At 32.8% G+C, this 23,716-nt stretch overlaps 1 protein-coding gene across 1 annotated transcript in view; it reads right to left on the bottom strand.

The window, feature by feature from the left end:
- Positions 1 to 6,921: 6,921 nt before the first annotated feature.
- The window catches only part of LOC133189313 (multiple epidermal growth factor-like domains protein 10), a 53,430-nt gene continuing 36,635 nt past the window's right edge, over positions 6,922 to 23,716 (bottom strand). The window contains exons 6-12 of the mRNA XM_061324706.1: positions 12,520 to 12,651; positions 12,032 to 12,169; positions 11,623 to 11,763; positions 11,122 to 11,259; positions 10,538 to 10,635; positions 7,538 to 7,647; positions 6,922 to 7,102 (exon numbers count right to left, since the gene is read on the bottom strand). Coding sequence (XP_061180690.1) covers positions 6,922 to 7,102; positions 7,538 to 7,647; positions 10,538 to 10,635; positions 11,122 to 11,259; positions 11,623 to 11,763; positions 12,032 to 12,169; positions 12,520 to 12,651 — 938 coding nt within the window. The remainder of the gene's footprint in view (positions 7,103 to 7,537; positions 7,648 to 10,537; positions 10,636 to 11,121; positions 11,260 to 11,622; positions 11,764 to 12,031; positions 12,170 to 12,519; positions 12,652 to 23,716) is intronic.

Raw genomic sequence — 23,716 nt, 5'->3', positions numbered from 1 at the left:
TAAAGCTCTCATGCTTTTCAATACATTTTGTTTCACAACTATTCAATAACATTTTTTTCGTTTCCGAGATATATGCAAAAAAATGTTTAGACACCGGCGCTTCAACTCCTTAATGGGGATTTTTTAATTCAATATTGCTTATCAAAACATTCCCCCCTTTCGAGATAAAGAGTGCCAAAGGTTTGGCATTCTGGCCCCTTATGGCCGCTAATTATGTAATATGTGATGTTAATATAATAATATATAGTTGAAAATTATTGCAATAAACATTTTTGCTTCAGTAATGACTTGCAAAACATTATCGTTTAAGAGTTATTTTTTAAAGACTTTCGGCCTCTCTCGATCGGTCCCTATTTTCACTGTAGAGACGGACTAGGGTAAACTGCGTTACCCTTGTCCAAGATGGCGATGATCAAGAAAGCTTCGATTTTTTTGCGTACAAATATTGGTGATTTCTAGCGTCAAGTTTTACTCAATTTTGCACCAGTCTGTCGGGTAGTTTCAGTTTTACATGCTCGTGTTGTGATTGTATAAAAAGAAAAGTAAGGATTCTTCCAAAAAATATTAATAATGATGACTTTCCTCTTCTTGAGAAGACTTTTTAAGAATTTTCCAAATGTGTTCCTATATATTACTATGTAAGATTATATATTATATATAGGGATGGCAACGAATATTCGAACATTCGAATATTCATTCGATGAGTTGATATTCGAATATGAATTTAAGATTCGAATATTCGGTGTTTTTCAGATTTCATAAAAATAACGAACTGTGATTAATAAATTTTAGAACAGTGCTGGAATTATCCCTGTTTAATTTACTAGCGATCAATTTCGATCGCCTCATTTCTTTCACTACTTTCTCATCTTATAGATCTACTAAATTACATGTATTTTATTTTGAGTAAGGTGTTAAAGAATTGTACAATAATGCTTTATGTATAATACAAAACGTACTTTCATAGTTTTCATTGGTTAGATACTACCGGATCTAGAATTGAGGACAACAAAATGAATTCTTAGATTGTCTAAAAGGCGTGAGTACACTTAACAAAATGAATTTAATTGATCATTGAATGAATGTCCGAGAGAATCAGTCTAATTAATATAGAATAAATGTGTAAAATACTTGATTATCTCGGGTTGTACATAATCCTGAGTTTTATAGCCATTCTCGGGAAAATTATTTAATTACCTAGGAAAATTGTCTATGGAAATTTTTGTTTACATTGTATCAAAGATTATAATCATATTTCTTATTAGGTAGATAATTGTAATTCATTACGCGTATTGAAATCTTAATAGTATACAGTTACGACTATCTTGCCTTTTGTAAGATGACTGGTTTCTCAATTGGAGCTACTATAAATACACATGTTTCATTTGTTAAAATTTAACTTTTCTACATTTAAATCAATTATTTATTCAAACATTGACAAGTATCAAATGGAATTTCTTATTGTACACCTACAAAAGTCTGCATACAATTTTACTTCCAATATTAAACCTTCTAAGTTATATAGTACAAAACTTCAATATAAGAGATCAAAACAGTATATAAAGTGGAAAAAATGTTTATATGTTTCAAATTCATTTGATGCTGTTCCAGGAAACAAGAAACAAGAATGCACTCATATAATTTTTGTCATTAAACAACAATGCTTATATAGAGATAACAAACAATAATCAAGCCCAAAAGTCTATATCAAATCAAAACAAAGGGGAGCAGAACAAACACGGGCCTTACCTATTAGGAATACTAGAAATGGGATCAGGTGCCAAGGAGGAGCAAACATCACTCTTCGACCGGCCGTTATTTTCACCTTGCTCATTGTTTCTAGTTCTTATTCTAATATCCACTTTTAGGAATTAGCACAATGTTATCTGCACACACAAGGTATTGCTCTCCTTTTCTGTAGTTATATGTTATTTGGATTTAGTTTATAGATCGCTAAATTTGAAGGGTACAGAAGAACAAGTCAGTATAGAAATCGAATCACCATCAGTTCAAAATCGACAGTCTTTATTTCCAGACAACCAGCTAATATATAGAACTTTGCCAATGTTAGTTTGTCAAATAAATGGAAGCTTATAATAGAACTCTCATTTCCAATTTTTATTTTCACCTAACGATGGAGTTGACAACAAGAAAATAAAATTGATAACATCTGCCATCCATTGCATTTGATAAGCAATTTACATATGGAAAAAGCAAATATCATTACTTTTCATATCAAGGAAGTATTTCTGCTTGTGAGATTCAGCTTTTAAAACCCTTTATCAACTGTGAATGTATACCAGATATATGATCTATATTTAAAATTTTTGGGGGAAAAGGTCCAATAGGCAAATCATTAAACAAAAGGAATCAGCGGTTGTAGAAGACACACCCAAATTGTTTTGTTTTATTTTTAGAATATTAATTACAATTAAATGGTTTAATGTATTTTCTCTATCAAATCCACTCTGTTGTACAAACATGGTACCGCAGTCAAATAAATATTCTAATGATGATTTACGGTGTGGTGCAATCTTCCAGATCTATACAGTGTTAATATACACAATAAAAAGTATATATCGTAAGAGTGACTTTGTTTACAAATATTACCTATCAGTGGGTTGTTTTGTTTTGTTTTGTTTTGTCTGACTTTTTTCATACCTATTGTAAGGCCTTTGTGTTTATACTACAGAAAATTCCCCTCACACGATTAATACTTAGGGCTTACGGCAGGTGCGGCGGGCCACCGTTGGATGCTTCCTGGGCGTCCGATCTCACCTCTTGAATTTTGGGGAACTGTGTTTTATGCCTTGTTCACAGATATACATTTTTGTTGATTTTCTAAAAATCGACCACTATTCATTATCATCAACATTTCCATTAACAATGACTGGAAGTTTCTACATAGACTTGAAGTACGGACTGTGTAATTAAATTTTAGGCCTTTAAATTCATTAATGTAATAAACACATATTAGGTTTTGATAAGTTGTTTGTGAGTGAAGAAAATGGAAAATCATTGCTAAACTGACCGACAATATAGGAGCGTTTAAATCACAATAATAATAAATTTGAAAAAAGAAATATGAAAAAAAAATTCATATAAAATATTTTAATGTAGCTATAACAATGAAAACAGAAACAGAAACACAAAAAGAAAATTGACATAAAAATGATCAAAAAGAAATGTTAAGTTTAAACGAAAAACCTAAAACAGGAAATATTAATCAATACAAACAATCAACTTTATACAAAAGAAATGAATAAAAATTAAACACATGCAGCTTTATAATGACAGACAGATAGACAATCTTTAATTCCTCTATAATATAGAGATTGATTCTATCATAAAGATAATGAAAAACATTTACTTAACATCAGTTCATAGATTTGAAACACAAATATATATGTACAGGTGCAATAAAGAAAAATGATCACGTGATTTTTTTTCCCAATGAAACTTGAACATGCTGTTGTCTTTAATCATTATAGATTTTCTAGCCTTCATCATCGATGTAATTCCGGTAGAGACCCACATGATAAACGTGATCCATTCATATCCTGGAATGATTCTGTTCTTCCTAGACCCTAGAAGTGTATTTACCATAATAGTTTCGGACTTGAATGACCGTTCACGGTAGCTCAGTCGGTAGAGCGCTCGCTCCGTGATCGGGAGGTCGTGAGTTCGAATCTCGGCCGAGACTGACTTAAGTCGATAAAACATGCGTAGCAACTGTTACTTCGCAATGCGCTCGGTACTTTGAAGTGAAAGTGTGGGTCCTTCGGATGAGACCTTAAAAACTGAGGCTTCGTGTCACTGCAGGTGTTGGCACGATAAAGATCCCTCACTGCTTAATGGCACTGAGTGCCGATTCAAAATTTGAAGCCCTTCATATGGTGATGTCTCTATATGAGTGAAAAATTCTCGAATGGGACGTAAAACAACGTACAGTCAATCAATCAATCGGACTTGTATGGGAGCTCAAAAAATATATTCACTGGTAAGCAGTAGACAATCAGGTTCATAAAATGTCCATGGCTTTTGAACAGATTTGGACAGTCTAAAGTAAAATGTAGAGCGATTTCCTGTATTTTTCTTTTGCATAATTTACACATTACTTCTCCCGTCTCATACGTAATTAAAAGATTTATGAGTTCAAATAATTTACACATATGTTCTGGGTGCTGGAGACTAAGTGTTCAAAGTGGCTGGGTAGTTACTTTTCGATGTATTTCCGAGAAAATATTTAGTTCTGGTAGGCCTTTTTAAGAGATTCCCCATTCATCATAAGAAGAAAGGTTCATAAGATTGCTGATGTACTGGTTCCAACAAAATTTTGTCGATGTGTCTGTATTAATGAGTCACCCTCGTGGCGCAGTGGTTAGAGCGTCTGCTCTAGAGTCGCGGAGTAAGGAGTTGATCTTTACGTCGCAGGTTCTAATCCACTGCGAGACGTGGAGACCGATCCTCCGGATGAGATCGTATAAACCGAGGTCCCGTGTCGCGGTAGGTGTTGGCACGAAAAAGATCCCTTACTTCTCAATGGCTCTGAGTGCCGAGTATAGGTATAAATTTGCAGTCATCCATCGGCAACTGGTGGCGTCTCAATATGAGTGAAAAATTCTCTAGAGGTACGTTAAACAACAAACAAACTCTATTAATGAGGTACTCGCTGAAGAAGTATTCTATATTGTAACATTTCATTATCTTGTAAATACAATTTAAAAATCCACATTTCTTTTGAAGTGTGTCTTTGTCTTCAGGGAAAGTACACAAACTTACAATAAACAGACGCTTGGAAGTAAGGGGTAGCTAGATCTACAGAGACGATTTCAGAAGAGAAATTTTTTGGGTTTTTTTTTTTTTTTTAATGTCCCAACGAATACATAGTGTATGGTGATAGAGATTGTCGATCAAATCCTTGGATCCAGTGTGCTGTAAATCTTTGCCACATTACAATATGTTTGAAATGATTGTCCACATCTAGCATCAATAGCGAACGGCTGGTTCAACAACAGTTTTCCGTAGTTTCCATAGCTTAAACGGGGCTCATACCGGGTTTGTGCACTGCAAAATTTATCATAGAGTTTATTTTTTGTCCTCTGTTGCATGGTTTTAAGATAGCGCTTTCACTAGTGAGCTTGTCAGTTATAATTACCTCGGCGTACGCGTTTTCATCTGTGATTTTTATATGCGCATTTTTTTCTCTGCAACGTATTGTCTACAATTGCACTTACAGGTAAAAGCTTTCTCGTCATCCAGATTTAAAATGCATGACAAAATAACACGTATGTGATATCACATTTAAAGTTTTGCAAGTACATACTTGGACAAACATGAAAATGGTCTTTGGCAAGATAGAAATAAATGTATATATATATAAAAAAAAAACCATCATATTTGGTTTTGATTAACAACTACTTTTTTGGATCTTTTCTGGCAAGATTTCCCTATCCCAGCAAAATTCATTTGTATTGTATGATCAATGCATTTTTGAATTTATATCATTATTCATTTAAAACCGACAAATCTAAGAATTATAAACAAATAAATAATGTGTAGTATTTAAATACATTTTATATCAATTCCTGACAGATATAATGAATTGTAATTTCCGCATTCACATAACCTTCATTTGTACACTTAAGAAAAAAATATTTTGTCTTCAACAGATTTCGATTTAAAAAATATTAAATTAAAATAAAAATCAATATATGATGCCATATTGGGCACAATTGATAACTGGTTACCTTCGCTTTTTCTGAGTTCTCTACAGTCAAATTTCTTCAAATAAAGGCCATTTTTGGTAAAAACACTTTTTATATTATAGATGTCAATTTAATCAATCAAAATCATGTGAAAAGGAATCCGGATACCCATATTTAATCCGATATTAATCTAAAGAGGAGGTAAAAGAAAATCAATTACCGTTTTCTGAGATACTGTAGGCAATGTTGATACATTTTATTTTTGTGATATTCGGAAATGTAGCAAATATTAAGCCATTTTTATGTTATTAAAAACAACAGTTTAGAACACATAATTCAGTTGTGTTCACCTCAAAATTATGCCCCGATACACGATATGTAACAAAGATATTCAATCTTGGTTATTCGAAAGATTAATACTAATATTAACAAAATTAATTTCTTAAATTGGAGAAATTTTTAGGCTCCCTTCATTTAATAAACCTTGACTCAAGTAAATTAAGTTGAAAAATGGGAGAGTTGGTTGAGACTAACATTTTTCCATGACTCTTTACTTTTAACAGTTGAGCTTCAACCCACAATTGTATTTAAATCTTATCGATTTTTATTTCCATCAGAAATCAATGCATAAAGTAATATTAAACAATAGACTCCCTTAATAAGACACTTTGCTTCTTCGTGTACAATTTCTTTTCATATTACTCGAATATTTGTAGACCTATAAAACACTTTCTGGACAGTTAACATTATAGAGATGTTTTATGGTTTGTTTGTTTTTTTTTTTTTTTTACACTAGTACATATACATGTATAAGTGTTTTTTCTCTTATCATTGGTGTTTGATTGATTGATTGATTGTATGTTGTTTAACGTCCCATTCGAGAATTTTTCACTCATATAGAGACGTCACCATATACCGGTGAAGGGCTTCAAATTTTGACCTTTACTCGGCACTCAGGGCCATTGAGCAATGAGGGATCTTTATCGTGCCAACGCCTGCCGTGACACGGGGCCTCGGTTTTTAAGGTCTCATCCGAAGGACCCGCAACTTTCACTTCAAAGTGCCGAGCGCCTGGCGAAGGAACAGTTGCTACCTATTTTTTATCGACTTAGGTCAGTCGCGGCCGAGATTCGAACTCACCACCTCCCGATCACAGAGCGAGCGCTCTACCATTGATGTTTGAAGAAGAAAACTAAATTTTCCCAAATCCAAGCTAATGTAATTTGTCATAATGAGAGAGTTGACTTATTTGACCCAGTTCCTGGTATGCTGCGTTGTCTTTAGATTGATCATAGATCTCTGTCCGTGGTCCCAGTTCCTGATACCAACCATTATCAGATACCTCTGTCCTGAGTCCCAGTCCCTGATATCCACCATCATCTGTTACCTCTGTCCTGGTTCCAAGTTATTGATACAGTCCGTTCTCGCTGATCATGTCATAGATATCTATATTAGCTAATGTATTTTCTGAACACATTTGTTCAGCTCTCTTCTCTATATGATTTTGTTCATTGTCTGTCCCATTTGAACTTTTCCTTAACCATTAAAAACAATGATAGAATTATATTAATAATAAATGAAGTCTTTCATTTCTAAACAAGTAATCAATAAAGCCATTTTATAAGGTATACTTTCAGAACTAGTGAGTTTAAAAGGCTGCCATCACATTTTTTTTTATTTAAATAGATATCCACTGCTAATATAAAAATAGCTTTTATCACATGTTCCTAAGTTTTCAATTAAATGTGTTAGAATATTAGCATTCAAAAGTTAGCAAAATATAAAACATTACCAAGTAAAGGAGTAATGAGAACATGTATCACAATTACCTTCTGAAAACAAAAACTAATACGACAACCGCCAGGCTAACAACAATGACTGTCACAGCTCCTCCTATGATAGGACCAGTGTTGATTTCTTGGGGATCTGGAGCAGACACCTGCACGAGGAATGAAAAGAGTACACAGTAAGGTGCAGAATTGATACAGCTTATTCATTCAAAATCCTTATTTCCATAAAAAAAATAAAAATTAGAGATAATATTGATATCATAAACCGTTTTACTGCATATTTGGATACTGTGGGAAACTATTCTTCAATGAAAATATATATACTTAAGTATTTTATTAAATTGAAGGCAAACTTTTTGAATCATGATTGGTACTAATTGTGCTCCATTACAAGCCGACCAATATTTTATATTCCTATGATTTATAGAAAAAAATAAAAGCAGGTCAGCTAATAAAGGAGCAAAATCTAATGCAAACTAGCATGGTGCGGTGCCATGCCTTACTTTTCAATGCCATGCCCTTTTTTCCTCGCCTAAAATAAATAAATATGCCCAACAGTAGCAGGGTTGATCAGCTGCTCCACTTATTCGGTGTATGCTGCTTTACCCAGTCGTTTATATAATGCACGCAAAGTTGTGAATTCAGGGCAAGAAATCACCTCTCGTTTGAACACACACAGCCACCTGACCAAGCAACATGCCTCGGGTTGTTAAGGTATAAAGGATAGCATGACAAAACAAAATTTATTGCATTGATTATGCGAGATATAACTCAATGTCAAAGATAGATTAACTTGTAGAGTATTAAAGTTTAATCGGAATCCTTTTTAAACTGAAAATACAAAAAAAAAATAATTGATGAAAAAATGAAAACCCCCCTGCTATTTTTATCTTACATTTTACCAAAAACTGAAAAAAATACCTGATTTGATATGAGAAATGGGCTTGGAAACAACATAAGAATAGTTAAGTTAATTCCTTTGAATAACGCTGATCATGAGTTATATCTTTTAGAGTTGATACCTTAAAGGTCACTGTTTTTAAGCAATTAATATATTGCATTCAAGTGTTTTTAATCAGTTTTCACTTGGTCTTATTGGCTGATCATTACTCAAATAAGGCGATTGCCCTGTACATTTATTTCTAAGTAGAAACTCCCTTTCCTTGAAAAATATATTTGTTGTTTGCCTCATGCAAAATAATACATTCTAAGGAAGAAAAATAATCCATTTCTCCAAACGATATTATTCTTGGATAAGTAAAAGCTTGATTCATACATATTAGATAACCTTTTAAATTTCTTGAGTTTAAAAAAAAATGAATGTAAATATATATTTATATTTCTTATTCATTAATTCCCTGTCCGTGTGGCAATTGCGTTGTTATTCTTTTAAAAAATGAATTGAACAAAGATTTCTGAAATTATCTTTGAATTACTTGTATATATATAAAGATTTTAATATCTTGTGTAAAGTTCTTCAAGTAAAGGTTTATAATTTCAAAACGTTAAAAAGTGCAATTTTGATTCTTGGATTACGCTGCCCTTCTAGGGTTTTGATTTAACACATTAAGAAGCAGATTTTATTCATGAACAAAAAAATTGCCATGACTTTCATCTCGAAGTTCAGATAAATCGACGACTTTTTTTAAATTTAGCAATAGTTTTTTTCCATTAATACATCGACTCGATATATCCCAGTGAACTTGAAAAAAAAACCATGGAGTCTGCTTGTTCTATTTCAAACTAACAACTACATTGTATGACAAATGAGATGACTTCAGCTTTTCGACATCAACTCTCCTTAAATATGTAGTAATATTCTGCTAATTTTCCATTGTCAACTTTAATTTATGTAGTAATATTCCGTTATCACCTGCATATGGTGTTTATGTCTCCAAATTTATTCGCCACTGAAGAGCATGCTCTAGGTACGATCATTTTTTTTTCAAACCAAGGCAGGTTACACATAGGTAAGTTGATGTGGCAGGGGTTTCAACAGCTTCGTTAAAAATCACATTTTTTTTACAATCATATGGTCGTTATAATAACATTAGTAACAAATATAGCCTATCACTCTGTCGTAATTTGGCCGACTATTTTATATGGAGTGTTGTGCCTTTGCTTTGGTACTAAATTTGACTACGGAGTGTTTTGTCTACTTGATCAATACATAGGGTTCATGTCATGGCGGGTGTGACCTGTCAACAAGCGATGCTTAATTACTCCTCCTAGGCAAATAATATCTACTCTAGAATTTCAAGGTCTCCATGTTTATGCACTGTTCACATATTTTGTATTGTTTGTACTATCACTGTTCGTTATTTTCACCTTTTTCATGTATCAACGATACATGTTTTTCATAGCTTACTTAAATGAAAACAATACCTGACGAAAGTGCAATTAAAAATCTATAGAAGGCAATCAAGAACTTTTATTTTGTTTTTAAATTTGTGATTACAAATTTTGCATTTCGTTAAAAGAAATTCAATCTGGGTTTTTTTCCATTCAAAAACTTGTGACAACTCATTAATTTTGTTTAACAAAATTTCAAATTTGATCTTGTTATAACATATTCAATTGGTTGAATCAAAGTTCTAAATTTGTAATAGCGGGTAATATATGTCTAAACAAACCCCTGAATATCCTGTAAGGAATTTAACTTGCCGAATCAAATTTGGCTTTTAAGGTTTATAGAATTTACCTATAAAAATGATAAATCGAATAAATTTAAAAAGGAACTTAATTTGATGTAACATGTTGTTGACTTTATTTAAAGGAATTTATTTCGTTCACTCAAAATTGTATAATTAGTTTTTTTATAACTTTTTTCACAAGAATAAGCTTGTTTGTTATTTAAAAAAAGATGTTTGTTAACGTTTTACTAGTCCAAATTTTGAAATACCCCGCAAATCATACATATATTTAAAAAAAAAATCATCCGGCGTTTTTAAGAATAAATTTGGATAATTGTATTAATTAAATGATTTAAAAAATAGATTATAACGCATATCAGTCTGAACTTAAATCAGTTCGACCCACCTGTGGACACGCTCCCGTCATTGCGTCACATGTTCCATTAAAACACTCAGTGCTGCATGTTTCATTACATCCGTAACCATGGAAACCCCAGGCGCATTCTAAATTGGTAAAAGACATATTAAAGTCTTTATTTTCAACTTTATTTTTAAGAAAAATATAGGAGGTACTATGAAATCAGGTATTTCATACGTTTAAAATAATATTTTGTTATTAAGAATAAACGATGCTCTAAATAATTTAAGAAAAAATGTATATTACTTTTGTTCCATTAATTAATAATATTAATAATATTACGCCTAGTATAACACGATCTTTTTTTTAGTTGCCACATTAAGATATGCATAATAACTTTAATATAATCGTAATCCAGGGATTAAAGAAATAAAAAAAAAAATTAAGAAAACGATTTTTTTTTAATTTCACGAAATGAACGCATTTTTATCATCTTAATCCCAGTCTTTCTTTACCCTTTCACTAAAACAGATTATTTGCAATATATACCTACTTTTCCACAAGACTGATTGTCTTTAATTCGAAATGCAGGGAATATAATACATTCTCTTTCTGAGAACTGATTTTGTCACCTTGTATACAGTTTTTCCCTTGATACCCCCTGCCGCAGCCATTCAAGCAGGTCCCGTTCAAATAATGACACTGTTCTTTCTCAATGCAAACACCGCATGTATGTGCACAGCTTAATCCAAATTTACCACCATCACATTCTACAGAATAAAATTAATCCAAGTTTGATTTTCTTTTTAGTATATATATTTCCAAGGAAACTTCGCATAACTGAGCATAATTTCAGTTTATCACAAAAAAAGCACCGGAAATTCAACTTACTTGTCAACTAGTATTTTTTCATTCACTTTGCCAAAGAGATCCCTTTTTGATTGTAAATAATCCTTTTGTTTGTTTTGCTTGCATCTGATATATATTCCATTAATATCAACAACTGTATGCAGCAACAAAATGTTTCTGACATTCCATCCCTAATTCTGTTAAATTGATAACTGATCTTGGTTGTTTATTTTAGCATAAGTACGCAAGATTGATAAATGCATATAATACTGAAATATCTTTACTATTGTCACATTTTGACCCTTTCCATCCCGACTGACAGCCACCCTCACATTGTCCTGTAACTCTGTTACATCTACCAGGGACACCACAGTTAATGTTACACAGGTCCTGGCAGTTATAGCCATAACGTCCCTCAATGCATTCTGGGAATAAAGGAAACATGTCAAATTTCAAAGTCGTGTTTGTAATTGGTCAGTTTTGATGATCTTTTTTTCTTCTGAAATACAATGTCTGATAATCCTTGAAGAAAACAGAAAAGAAAACAATAAACAATTATATAAAAAAAATATTAGAGACCTGGTACAAAATTTCCCATTTCTTTTTCTTCTTATGTCATTTGTTTGAAACTCCATGTAAAAGTTTTAAATGCATTTCCTGATTTAAGATGCATTTAAATAGAAAAAGGCCTACCTTTTGTACATTCTTCTCCCTGATATCCCTTGTCGCACCCATTTAAACATGTCCCATTTATATGGTGACATTGTTCGAAATTCGAACAAGAACCACATGACTGATTGCAATTGTGTCCATACTGCCGCCCATCACATTCTACAACAAAAAATATTTCATAAATCTAGTTCTAGAGTTTCTTGTAAAGAAAAGGGCTGTTCTGGTCAAAGAAAAACTGTAAAAATCTGTAGAAAGACAATATAATAGAAGGCGATATATTAAAATGTATGGTATAGACTTCCTTTAAAAGAAGACATAAGCAAAATCAGGAAAAAAAATGAATGTGATCTCTTTGTTTAGCTCCATTACCAAATTCCATATTATATTGAAGAAAATGAGACCTAATTCCTTTAAATTTGAATCTTTACATATATTTTCTCACTGTTTTTTTTTTTATAATATGTTTATGTAAAAAATGTTTTCAATGATAATCGAAAACAAAACCATACCATTTTCACAGAACGTCCCCTTCCATCCAGCATAACAGTCAAGCTCACACACACCAGTAAACCTGTTACAAACTCTACAGTTGGAGTTACAGATCTCAACACAATTCTTTCCATATCTACCGAAGTCACAACCTGTTAGAGAGAAAAAAAGGAAATAAATGATTATAATTCCGTGTATATTTTTAGGTAAAAACCAAACAAAGCTTACTATGAAAAATCGGGAAATAACATCTTATGACTTTAGAGACGTTTGGTTGTCCTTTGCCTTCATGCATGATATACCCAGAATTGTTTGGCGATTTTTTTTTTATCATTATTTATTTATTTTTTTATTTTATTGTATTTTATTATTATCATTATTTTTTTTGGGATGTCTATAATCAAAATTTGTCCAAAAAGAACTTCTCCCTTAAGCATATTTAATGCAGCACATTGTAACACAATGAGCGTACAAATTATAATTTTAACTAGAATCTCATTGCGAGCAATGAGAGGTCTTCCGTCCGATTCTTAAAATAAAAACGTAAATTCAAGCTGAAAAGTGAGAAAAGAAATTCAAACACTCTGGAAATTTAACCCTGGTCGTCAGCGTGAAAATCCAACGTGCTATCTCCTTAAACTGGAAGTTGACGTTTTCAAGGTTACTCTAGACATTTGCACTCCGAATAACATATTTAAAAATCATTTCAAATACTTTATCTATAAAGAATATTAATGGAAAAGTAAAATAGTCAAATTATTTAGTTTTTCTCTTATAACCGGAAGTTGTCGTATTTGTTTCCGGTGTGGCAAACATCTTTCGAGTCTGCGAAAAAGATGCAATAAAGTGATGCAATTTTCAATTAAAAAAGGAAAGTTGAAATTTTTTTATTTCTTTTATCACTTCCTGTGACGACTGGAAGTGACGGCTGACGCAGATTCTGTCAAATGTACATTCCTATGTAAAATCTTGATAAAAGGGACCTACATAATCTTTCACCATATTTCTCCAAAACTCACTTATTTCATATGGTTTTTGTTTTATATACATTATTGTATTTTCATTTCCTATGACTTCTAGATATTCAAGCTGAAAATGTAAATATAGAAACAAGACAAGGACATACCGGCACCGATCTCTATTTTTGAGTTACTTCCCTTAACAGGTATAATTACATATTATTCATAAGGGTCAGGAGAGTCAGACTGGTTGATTGATTCTATCATGTAATTGACTAAATTGATTGAAACACATTGTCATAAAAAAATATTGGCATGGATGTATTTCAATTTTTATTCGTAGTTACTAAATGCTGATTCCTTCATACAACCTAGAAACTGATCTCAGTCGGTCTACCTTTCAGCATATGTCACATCTTTGCCTTTCCCAGCATACTGAGCATGACTATGGTAAATGACGACCTATTGGCTCTTTGTCTTCTGAATACAATGTACAACAAAGCCATTACTACTTTTCTTTCTTGCTATATAGATGATTCTACCCGTTGAAGGAAGTACACGTGCTTTTTGTTTACCTCTGTAAACATATGCTTTACTGGTTTTCACCGCTTAGAGAATTCTACACGGGAGATCACTCTCAATCACTATTTCATAAGTGAAAAAACCCATGTATTTAACCTTTTCTTCTCAGGAAAACCTTGACGTGCCAATGTCCGTTAAATATAACATGGGTCCTTCATAAATGCAATGATTTTTAAAGATTTATTTAAAACAAATGAAAATAGCGGTGGATTCACACAGAAAAAAACATCATTTATAAAGATGAAAACGTAAATTAAAGGTAAAAAATGAGAAAGAAAATTCAGACATAATCGGGATTAAACCCGAAATAATAGGACACCGTTGACGTTGTAGGTTAGTGTGCGAGGTACAAGCCACCCGAGGAGCTCCGAGTGCCGACCTGCTCGTCGGAGTTTACGGACACAGACGCCATTTTGGACCCACTTCAAATTTTAAAATGCAAATATCTAGAGATTGGATTTATCAATTTTTAAACAAATTATATATAAAGCCTTCCTGGAAATGCTTCTATTATCCTAACTAATATCAAAGAAAAATATTGAAAAACAAAAAAGTTAGAAAATGCGAATTTTTAAATTAGCATCCGGTAACAACCGGAAGTACCGACGACGAACAAAAGGTCATGTCCCGGCTAGTATTTTTCACGATCTATAATCCTTGAAAGTTCGATATTGATATGTTTTACCGTTCTTGAGATTATCCGCGGACAAAATGTCTTTTTAAATTCAGAAAATGGTCTGTAACTTGGCACCGGAAGAGATTTTCCAAAAAATCTCTCGGATAAAATCACTTCATATTACAACACATTGTTCCTGCAAATTTCAGTAAATTCCATCCAGTAGTCTCTGAGAAATCGCGTGCACAAAATTAGAAAGTCAAAAAAATAATAAGAAGAACTAGATACTTATTGCCTAGGCAATAACAGGTCTTCCGTTTTCTTGACTTCTTTGAAAAAAAACCCCACAATCATCTCAATAAGATTACTCTAAATAATAACAAAAGTTATCTCAAGGCTTCCAAAGATATGTAGATACAGATAAAAACAAACGGAATTACTTTTCTGTTTTCTTTATGTACTTCGTCATGAATGAAAGTGCTCCAAACGAATAAAATGTATAAAAATAATTTGCATGGTCATGGTCTATCTAACATCTGCATTAGCCAAACATTTCTGCAAAAAAAAAAAAAAAAAAAAAAAAAAACTTTAAAAATTCACTTTTTTGCATCGCTTCCTGTCACGACCGGAAGTGACGACAACGTACGATTTTTACATGATGTAGATAAACTGGTAACTAACTATAAGTTCTGAAAGTTTTTGACTTCAGTCATGTAGTGTTTTTGCGCATTAAGGTGAACAAAATCTCAACTTGAGGACAGAAAAACATGCGACCGGAAGTGCATTTTCCTAAGATGGTTGACTTCACACTAGACAATTGCAGTCTCAATAACATATGTAAAAATCATTTCAAAAACTTTATCAATAAGTGATATTTTTGGGAATGTTTAAAATCCCAATAACATAGTTTCTTTTTTATAATCGGAAAGTGTCTTTTTTTGTTTCCAGTGAGACCAACACATATAGAAACTGTGAAAGAGATTCAATTATATGATGCAAGTTTTATTTCAAAAGTGAAAAGTTTAAATTTTCGATTTCTTTGATCACTTCCTGTAACGACCGGAAGAGACGGCTGACGCCATTAACCCAAAAAGTTTTGCCTACTCATTAAGTTCTATTACTCATATAAGTTTGGTGTCTTAATCTCTTACCGTTTCTGAGATCTCACTTTGACAAGTTCTCATTTTGCGGACAGTAAAACATGCGACCGGAAGTGAATTTTACCAAGATATTTAAGGTTACTCTAGACATTTGCAGTCTAAATAACATATCTAAAAATCATTTCAAATACTTCATCTATAAGCGATATTTATTGGAAAGTAAAATACTCAAATTATGTAGTTTTTCTCTTATAACCGGAAGTTGACGTTTCTGTTTCCGGTGGAACTAACATATTTCGAAACTGTAAAACAGATGCAATAATGTGATGCAAGATTTAATTAAAATAAGAAAAGTTGAAATTTTCGATTTCTTTGATCTCCTCCTGTGACAACCGGAAGTGACGGCTGACGGATTTAAACATATTCTGCAAACGTACTTGTCATGATCAATAAACTCTGAAAGTTTGAGGTCTTAATCTTTTACCGTTTCTGAGATATCGTCCGGACATGATCTCTTTTGAAAAAACGGAAATTGGACATATCTGACGACGGGAAGTGAATTTTGCAAATTCCTTAAAAATGTTTTTAGTTTATTTTATTTTTCATAATCCCTGAAAGTTTCAAGAAAATCCATCGAGCCATCTCTGAGAAATCGCTTGGACAAAAAACGGGAAAAAAATAATAATAATAACTAGAAACTCATTACTAGTAATGAGAAGGTCTTCCGTTATACTACTTCCTGTTTGCATCAACATGTCTTTTCCAACGTCGGTATTAGCCTAAAACTTATGTAGAAGCTAAATAACTGAAAAAAATTTACTTTTTTGCTTCGTTTCCTGTCACGACCGGAAGTAATGACGACACACGATTTTTACACGATGCAAATGAACTGGTGATTGACTATAAGTCCTGAAATTTTTAGACTTCAGTCTATTATTGTTGCCGAAGAATTGTGAGAACAAATTCTTATTTTGAGGACAGGAAAACACACGACCGGAAGTGAACTGAATAAAAATCTCTGAATTTCCTCTTGACTTTTGCAGTATCTACAACATATGTAAAAAACATTTCAAATACTTATATATAAGTGATATTTATGAGAAAGTTAAACCACGAAATAACGTAGTTTATCTCTTAAGACCGGAAGTTTAAAGTTTTTCTTTCCGGTAGAATCTAACATATTTCAAAACAGCGAAAGAGAAGCAATAAAGTGATGCAAGTTTTAATTTTAAAAAGAAAAGTTGAAATTTTTGATTTCTTTGATCACTTCCTGTGACGACCGGAAGTGACGGTTTACGCGTTTAACCCTATATGTTTTGCCTACTCACCAAGGTTTATTGCTCCTATGAGTTTAGTGTCTTAATCTCATGCCGTTTCCGAGATCTCTCTGAAATAACTTTTCATTTTGAGGACAAGAAAACACGCGACCGGAAGTGAATTTTACTAAGATATTTCACGTCACTCTAGACATCTGCAATCTCAATAATATATCTTTAAATCATTTAAAAAACTTTATCTATAAGCGATATTTATGGGGAAGTAAAAAACCTCTATTACGTAGTTTTTCTCTTATAACCGGAAGTTGTCGTTTTTTGTTTCCGGTGAGACCAACATATATCGAACCTGTGTAAAAGATACAATTATATGATGCAAGTCTTATTTCAAAAGAGAAAAGTTGAAATTTTTGATTTCTTTGATCACTTCCTTTGACGACCGGAAGTGACGACTGACGCTCTTAACCCAAACGGTTTTGTCTACTACTCAAGGTCTATTACTCCTGTAAGTTTGGTGTCTAAATCTCTTACTGTTTCTGAGATATCACTGGGACAAGTTCTCATTTTGCGGACATTTAAACGCGCGACCGGAAGTGAATTTTACAAAGATATTAGACGTTACTCTAGACATTTGCAGTCTTGATAACATATTTAAAAATCAGTTCAAATACTTTATCTATAAAAAAAATATTTATGGGAAAGTAAAATACTCAAATTATGCAGTTTTTCGCTTATAGCCGAAAGTTGACGTTTTTGTTTCCGGTGGGACCAACATATTTCGAAACTACAAATAAGATGCAATAAGGTGATGCAAAAAAAGATTCGAAAAAGAAAAGTTGAAATTTTCGATTTCTTTGATCACTTCCTGTGACGACCGGAAGTGACGGCTGACACTCTTAACCCAAATGGTTTTGCCTACTCCTCAAGATCTATTAACCATATAAGTTTGGTGTCTTAATCTCTTACCGTTTCTGAGATATGACTGGGACAAAATATTTTTGAAAAAAACGGAAATCGGACATATCCGACGACCGGAAGTGAATTTTGAAAAAATGAAAAAAACGCCTGGGGGTATTTTCATTTTCTATCATCCCTGAAAATTTCAAGAAAATCCGTCCAGCCATCTCTGAGAAATCGCCCCGAAAAGAAAAGGAGAAAAAAAAAATAATAATAAAGAAGAAACAGTAGAATCACTATAAGGTCTTCCGTTTAAAACGGAAGACCTTAATAAAAAGAAGAAACAGTAGAATCACTATAAGATCTTCCGTCTGAAACGGAAGACCTTAAAAAGAAAAAACAGTAGAATCACTATAAGGTCTTCCGACTGAAACGGAAGACCTTAATAACAGAATGCGGTGTAAGGTTCACGTCAAAACATGGTTGACGCAAAACAATTCCTGAATTTTCCCCTTCAATTCGAGCATTTCTGCATTGGACAGGGCTGATGGTTGTTTATGAGATGAAAAACTATGTGTAAGCTTTCTTAGTTTAGCGGAATCATGAACATTTTCGGCGTGATGAATAATTTGTTTACAGTAGTGATGAGGCTTTCGCGCACCTGCAGGAGCGGATCCAAGGATTTACAAATGAATAAAATTTAATAGAAATGAAGTTTTAATACTTTTAAATATTATTTAATGAAATTATTAATATGCAAGTAATAGATATAGAAGAAAACGCGAAATGCTAATGAATGCAGCTGACAATCACTACTTTCTAAAGATAAATTAATTCTAAATAAAATAATTATAAATTCTAAAGACAAAACAGAAGAAGAATGAATGGTAGTAAAATATCAAATCACATCAGGGGAACCGAACTTTATTAATGAAACTCTTAAGAAGTTCCTTATAAGTTGTAAATTTTATATCTGTGTATTCTACCTGGTTGCTTCGAGGAAAGGGGGGGGGGGGGTCTTGAACATAAACATGTAAATTAGCATTACTTTGTAGAAAGAATTAAGGCTTATAATTTTAAAAACGTCAAGAAGAGTTGCTTGTGATATGAAAGTCAAGGTCATTTTATAAAGAATGCAAAACATAAAAGCGAAAAAGAGAAAAAGGGGGGGGGGTGTAAAGATGGCAATGTCTTCTACAGTTGACAAAAATAGGGGCGAATAAAATGCACACACATATCATATACAACCGTTTTTATTTAATATAAACTCGTTTCCATGGCAACGGCAAGGTTTTTCTGGCCTATCCCAATCACCCAGTAGGTTTTAACTCTACACCAGTTCCTACGTAAATGAGCACTGAGCAGTCCTCGCAAACTATATATACGGGGGAAAAATCAATATTCTGTAGTGTTTAAGAAACGTTGGTCCTACGTTTTCGGAAATTCTAAGATATTTAAAGATATTTAATTCCTTCTTAATCCTATCAGGAAACTGGTAATACGTAAAATCTTCAAAGAGGGGCCTTTACATACCCTATGAATATTACAGAAAAAAGAAGTTAGAAAGACGAAGAAATAGAAAAAATCGACTTTTTAATCCAATTTCTGTGACGACCGGAAGTAATGACGACGGAAAGAATATTCATGGTGACATCTACAAGTCATTATCTATGATATCTGACAAAGTTAACTTTCATATCTTAAGCTGTTCTGGAGAAATGGAGCGGACATAGTCCTTTACCAAATTTCGTCTATACAATAATATTAAGAATACTAGAAACTCATTACTAGTAATGAGAAGGTCTTCCGTTATACGACTTCCTGTTTCCATGAACATGTCTTTTCCATCTTCGGTATTAGCCTAAAACTTATGTAGAAACAAATTAATTTAAAAATTACTTTTCCTGTCACGACCGGAAGTAATGACGACACACGATTTTTACACGATGCAAATGAACTGATGACTGACTATAAGTCCTGAAAGTTTAAGCCTTCAGTCTTTTACTGTTGCCCAACATTGTGAGAACAAATTCTAATTTTGAGGACAGGAAAAAACACATGGCCGGAAGTGAACTGAATAAAAATCTCTGAATTTTCTCTTGACTTTTGCAGTACATGTATTTACAGCATATGTAAATGAACATTTCAAATAATTATCTATAAGTGATATTTATGAGAAAGTTAAACCACGAAAAAACGTACTTTATCTCTTAAAACCGGAAGTTTAAAGTTTTTGTTTCCGGTGGAATCTAACATATTTCAAAAGAGGGAAAGAGAAGCAATAAAGTGATGAAAGTTTTAATTTTAAAAAGAAAAGTTGGAATTTTCGATTTCTTCGATCACTTCCTGTGACGACCGGAAGTGACAGCTTACGCTTTTAACCCTATGTGTCTTGCCTTCTCACCAACGTTTATTACTCCTATAAGTTTGGTGTCTTACTCTCATACCGTTTCCGAGATCTCGCTGAAATAACTTTTCATTTTGAGGACAAGATAACAAGCGACCGGAAGTGAATTTTACTAAGATATTTCACGTCACTCTAGACATCTGCAGTCTTAATAACATATATAAAAATCATTTAAAGAACTCTATCTATAAGCGATATGTATGGGAAAATTAAAAACCATTATTATGTAGTTTTTCTCTTATAACCGGAAGTTGTCGTTTTTTGTTTCTAGTGAGACCAACACATATCGTAACTGTGAAAAAGATACAATTACATGATGCAAGTCTTATTCCAAAAGAGAAAAGTTGAAATTTTTGATTTCTTTGATCACTTCCCGTGACGACCAGAAGTGACGCCTGACGCTCTTAACCCAAATGGTTTTGTCTACTCCTCAAAGTCTAATAATCCTGTAAGTTTGGTGTCTAAATCTCTTACAGTTTCTGAGATCTCACTCTGACAAGTTTTCATTTTGCGGACATTTAATCGCGCGACCGGAAGTAAATTTTACAAAGATATTTGACGGTACTCTAGATATTTGCAGTCTTGATAACATGTTCAAAAATCAGTTCAAATACATTATCTATAAAAAATATTTATGGGAAAGTAAAATACTCAAATTATGCAGTTTTTCGCTTATAACCGGAAGTTGACGTTTTTGTTTCCGGTGGGACCAACATATTTCGAATCTACAAAAAAGATGCAACAATGTGATGAAAGAAAAAAATCAAAAGAGAAAAGTTGAAAATTTCGATTTCTTTGATCACTTCCTGTGACGACCGGAAGTGACGGCTGACGCTCTTAACCCAAATGGATTTGCCTACTCCTCAAGATCTATTAACCATATAAGTTTGGTGTCTTTATCTCTTACCGTTTCTGAGATATGACTCGGACAAAATATTTCTGAAAAAAACGGAAATCGGACATATCTGACGACCGGAAGTGAATTTTGAAAAAAATGAAAGATACATTTGTAGGTATTTTCATTCTCTATTACAGTGCAGGAAACTAATTTTGTTACAGCATCGATGCTGATTTGAATGCTTCCTTTGCTTGCTGATTTGAATGCTTCCTTTGCTTGCTGATTTAATGCTAGTAATCCTTATCCTGATGCTGTTTTATAATTAGGTCAATGCTACCGGAAGTAGCATCATGCTACCGGAAGTAGATAAATGAATTTCAGCATTGCCGTTTAAAGCAATAAAAGTGCCTTTTACAATTATTTGATCATAATATCTCACTATGTATCAATAATGTGAATACTTTAACCAATATTCTTTCTTTCTTTTTTAATTTTTTACTGAATTAAAACTCATTGATTTTCTGATGCTAGTAGGATAATGCTGATTTTATGTAGGCCAATGCTGGTTTTATCCTTTGCTTGCTGATGCTGATCCTGGTAATGCTGTTTTTTAAATGCTGATGCTGATGCTAGCTCGATCCTGATGCTACTAATGCGTATGCTGATGCTGGTTTATGTAACAAAATTAGTTCCCTGCACTGTATCCCTGAAAATTTCAAGAAAATCCGTCCAGCCATCTCTGAGAAATCGTCCGAAAAGAAAAGGGGAAAAAAATAATAATAATAAAAAGAAAAAGAAGAAACAGTAGAATCACTATAAGGTCTTCTGTCTGAAACGGAAGACCTAAATAACAGAATGCGGTGTAAGGTTCACGTCAAAACATGGTTGACGCAAAACAATTCCTGAATTTTCCCCTTCAATTCGAGCATTTCTGCATTGGACAGGGCTGATGGTTGTTTATGAGATGAAAAACTATGTGTAAGCTTTCTAAGTTTAGCGGAATCATGAACATTTTCGGCGTGATGAATAATTTGTTTACAGTAGTGATGAGGCTTTCGCGCACCTGCAGGAGCGGATCCAAGGATTTACAAATGAATAAAATTTAATAGAAATGAAGTTTTAATACTTTTAAATATTATTTAATGAAATTATTAATATGCAAGTAATAGATATAGAAGAAAACGCGAAATGCTAATGAATGCAGCTGACAATCACTACTTTCTAAAGATAAATTAATTCTAAATAAAATAATTATAAATTCTAAAGACAAAACAGAAGAAGAATGAATGGTAGTAAAATATCAAATCACATCAGGGGAACCGAACTTTATTAATGAAACTCTTAAGAAGTTCCTTATAAGTTGTAAATTTTATATCTGTGTATTCTACCTGGTTGCTTCGAGGAAAGGGGGGGGGGGGTCTTGAACATAAACATGTAAATTAGCATTACTTTGTAGAAAGAATTAAGGCTTATAATTTTAAAAACGTCAAGAAGAGTTGCTTGTGATATGAAAGTCAAGGTCATTTTATAAAGAATGCAAAACATAAAAGCGAAAAAGAGAAAAAGGGGGGGTGTAAAGATGGCAATGTCTTCTACAGTTGACAAAAATAGGGGCGAATAAAATGCACACACATATCATATACAACCGTTTTTATTTAATATAAACTCGTTTCCATGGCAACGGCAAGGTTTTTCTGGCCTATCCCAATCACCCAGTAGGTTTTAACTCTACACCAGTTCCTACGTAAATGAGCACTGAGCAGTCCTCGCAAACTATATATACGGGGGAAAAATCAATATTCTGTAGTGTTTAAGAAACGTTGGTCCTACGTTTTCGGAAATTCTAAGATATTTAAAGATATTTAATTCCTTCTTAATCCTATCAGGAAACTGGTAATACGTAAAATCTTCAAAGAGGGGCCTTTACATACCCTATGAATATTACAGAAAAAAGAAGTTAGAAAGACGAAGAAATAGAAAAAATCGACTTTTTAATCCAATTTCTGTGACGACCGGAAGTAATGACGACGGAAAGAATATTCATGGTGACATCTACAAGTCATTATCTATGATATCTGACAAAGTTAACGTTCATATCTTAAGCTGTTCTGGAGAAATGGAGCGGACATAGTCCTTTACCAAATTTCGTCTATACAATAATATTAAGAATACTAGAAACTCATTACTAGTAATGAGAAGGTCTTCCGTTATACGACTTCCTGTTTGCATGAACATGTCTTTTCCAACGTCGGTATTAGCCTATAACTTATGTAGAAACAAAATAAGTTAAAAAAATACTTTTTTGCTTCGTTTCCTGTCACGACCGGAAGTGATGACGACACACGATTTTTACACGAAGCAAATGAACTGATGACTGACTCAAAATTTTAGACTTCAGTCTTTTACTGTTGCCGAACAATTGTGAGAACAAATTCTAATTTTGAAGACAGGAAAACACACGACCGGAAGTGAACTGAATAAAAATCTCTGAATTTTCTCTTGACTTTTGCAGTATCTACAGCATATGTAAAAAACATTTCAAAT

Source organism: Saccostrea echinata, unplaced genomic scaffold, assembly GCF_033153115.1.
Source record: "Saccostrea echinata isolate AGI-Se365-2 ecotype Australia unplaced genomic scaffold, CSIRO_AGI_Sech_v1 ptg000017l, whole genome shotgun sequence".
Lineage (NCBI taxonomy): Eukaryota > Metazoa > Mollusca > Bivalvia > Ostreida > Ostreidae > Saccostrea > Saccostrea echinata.
This window is presented reverse-complemented; position numbering and strand designations above follow the sequence as displayed.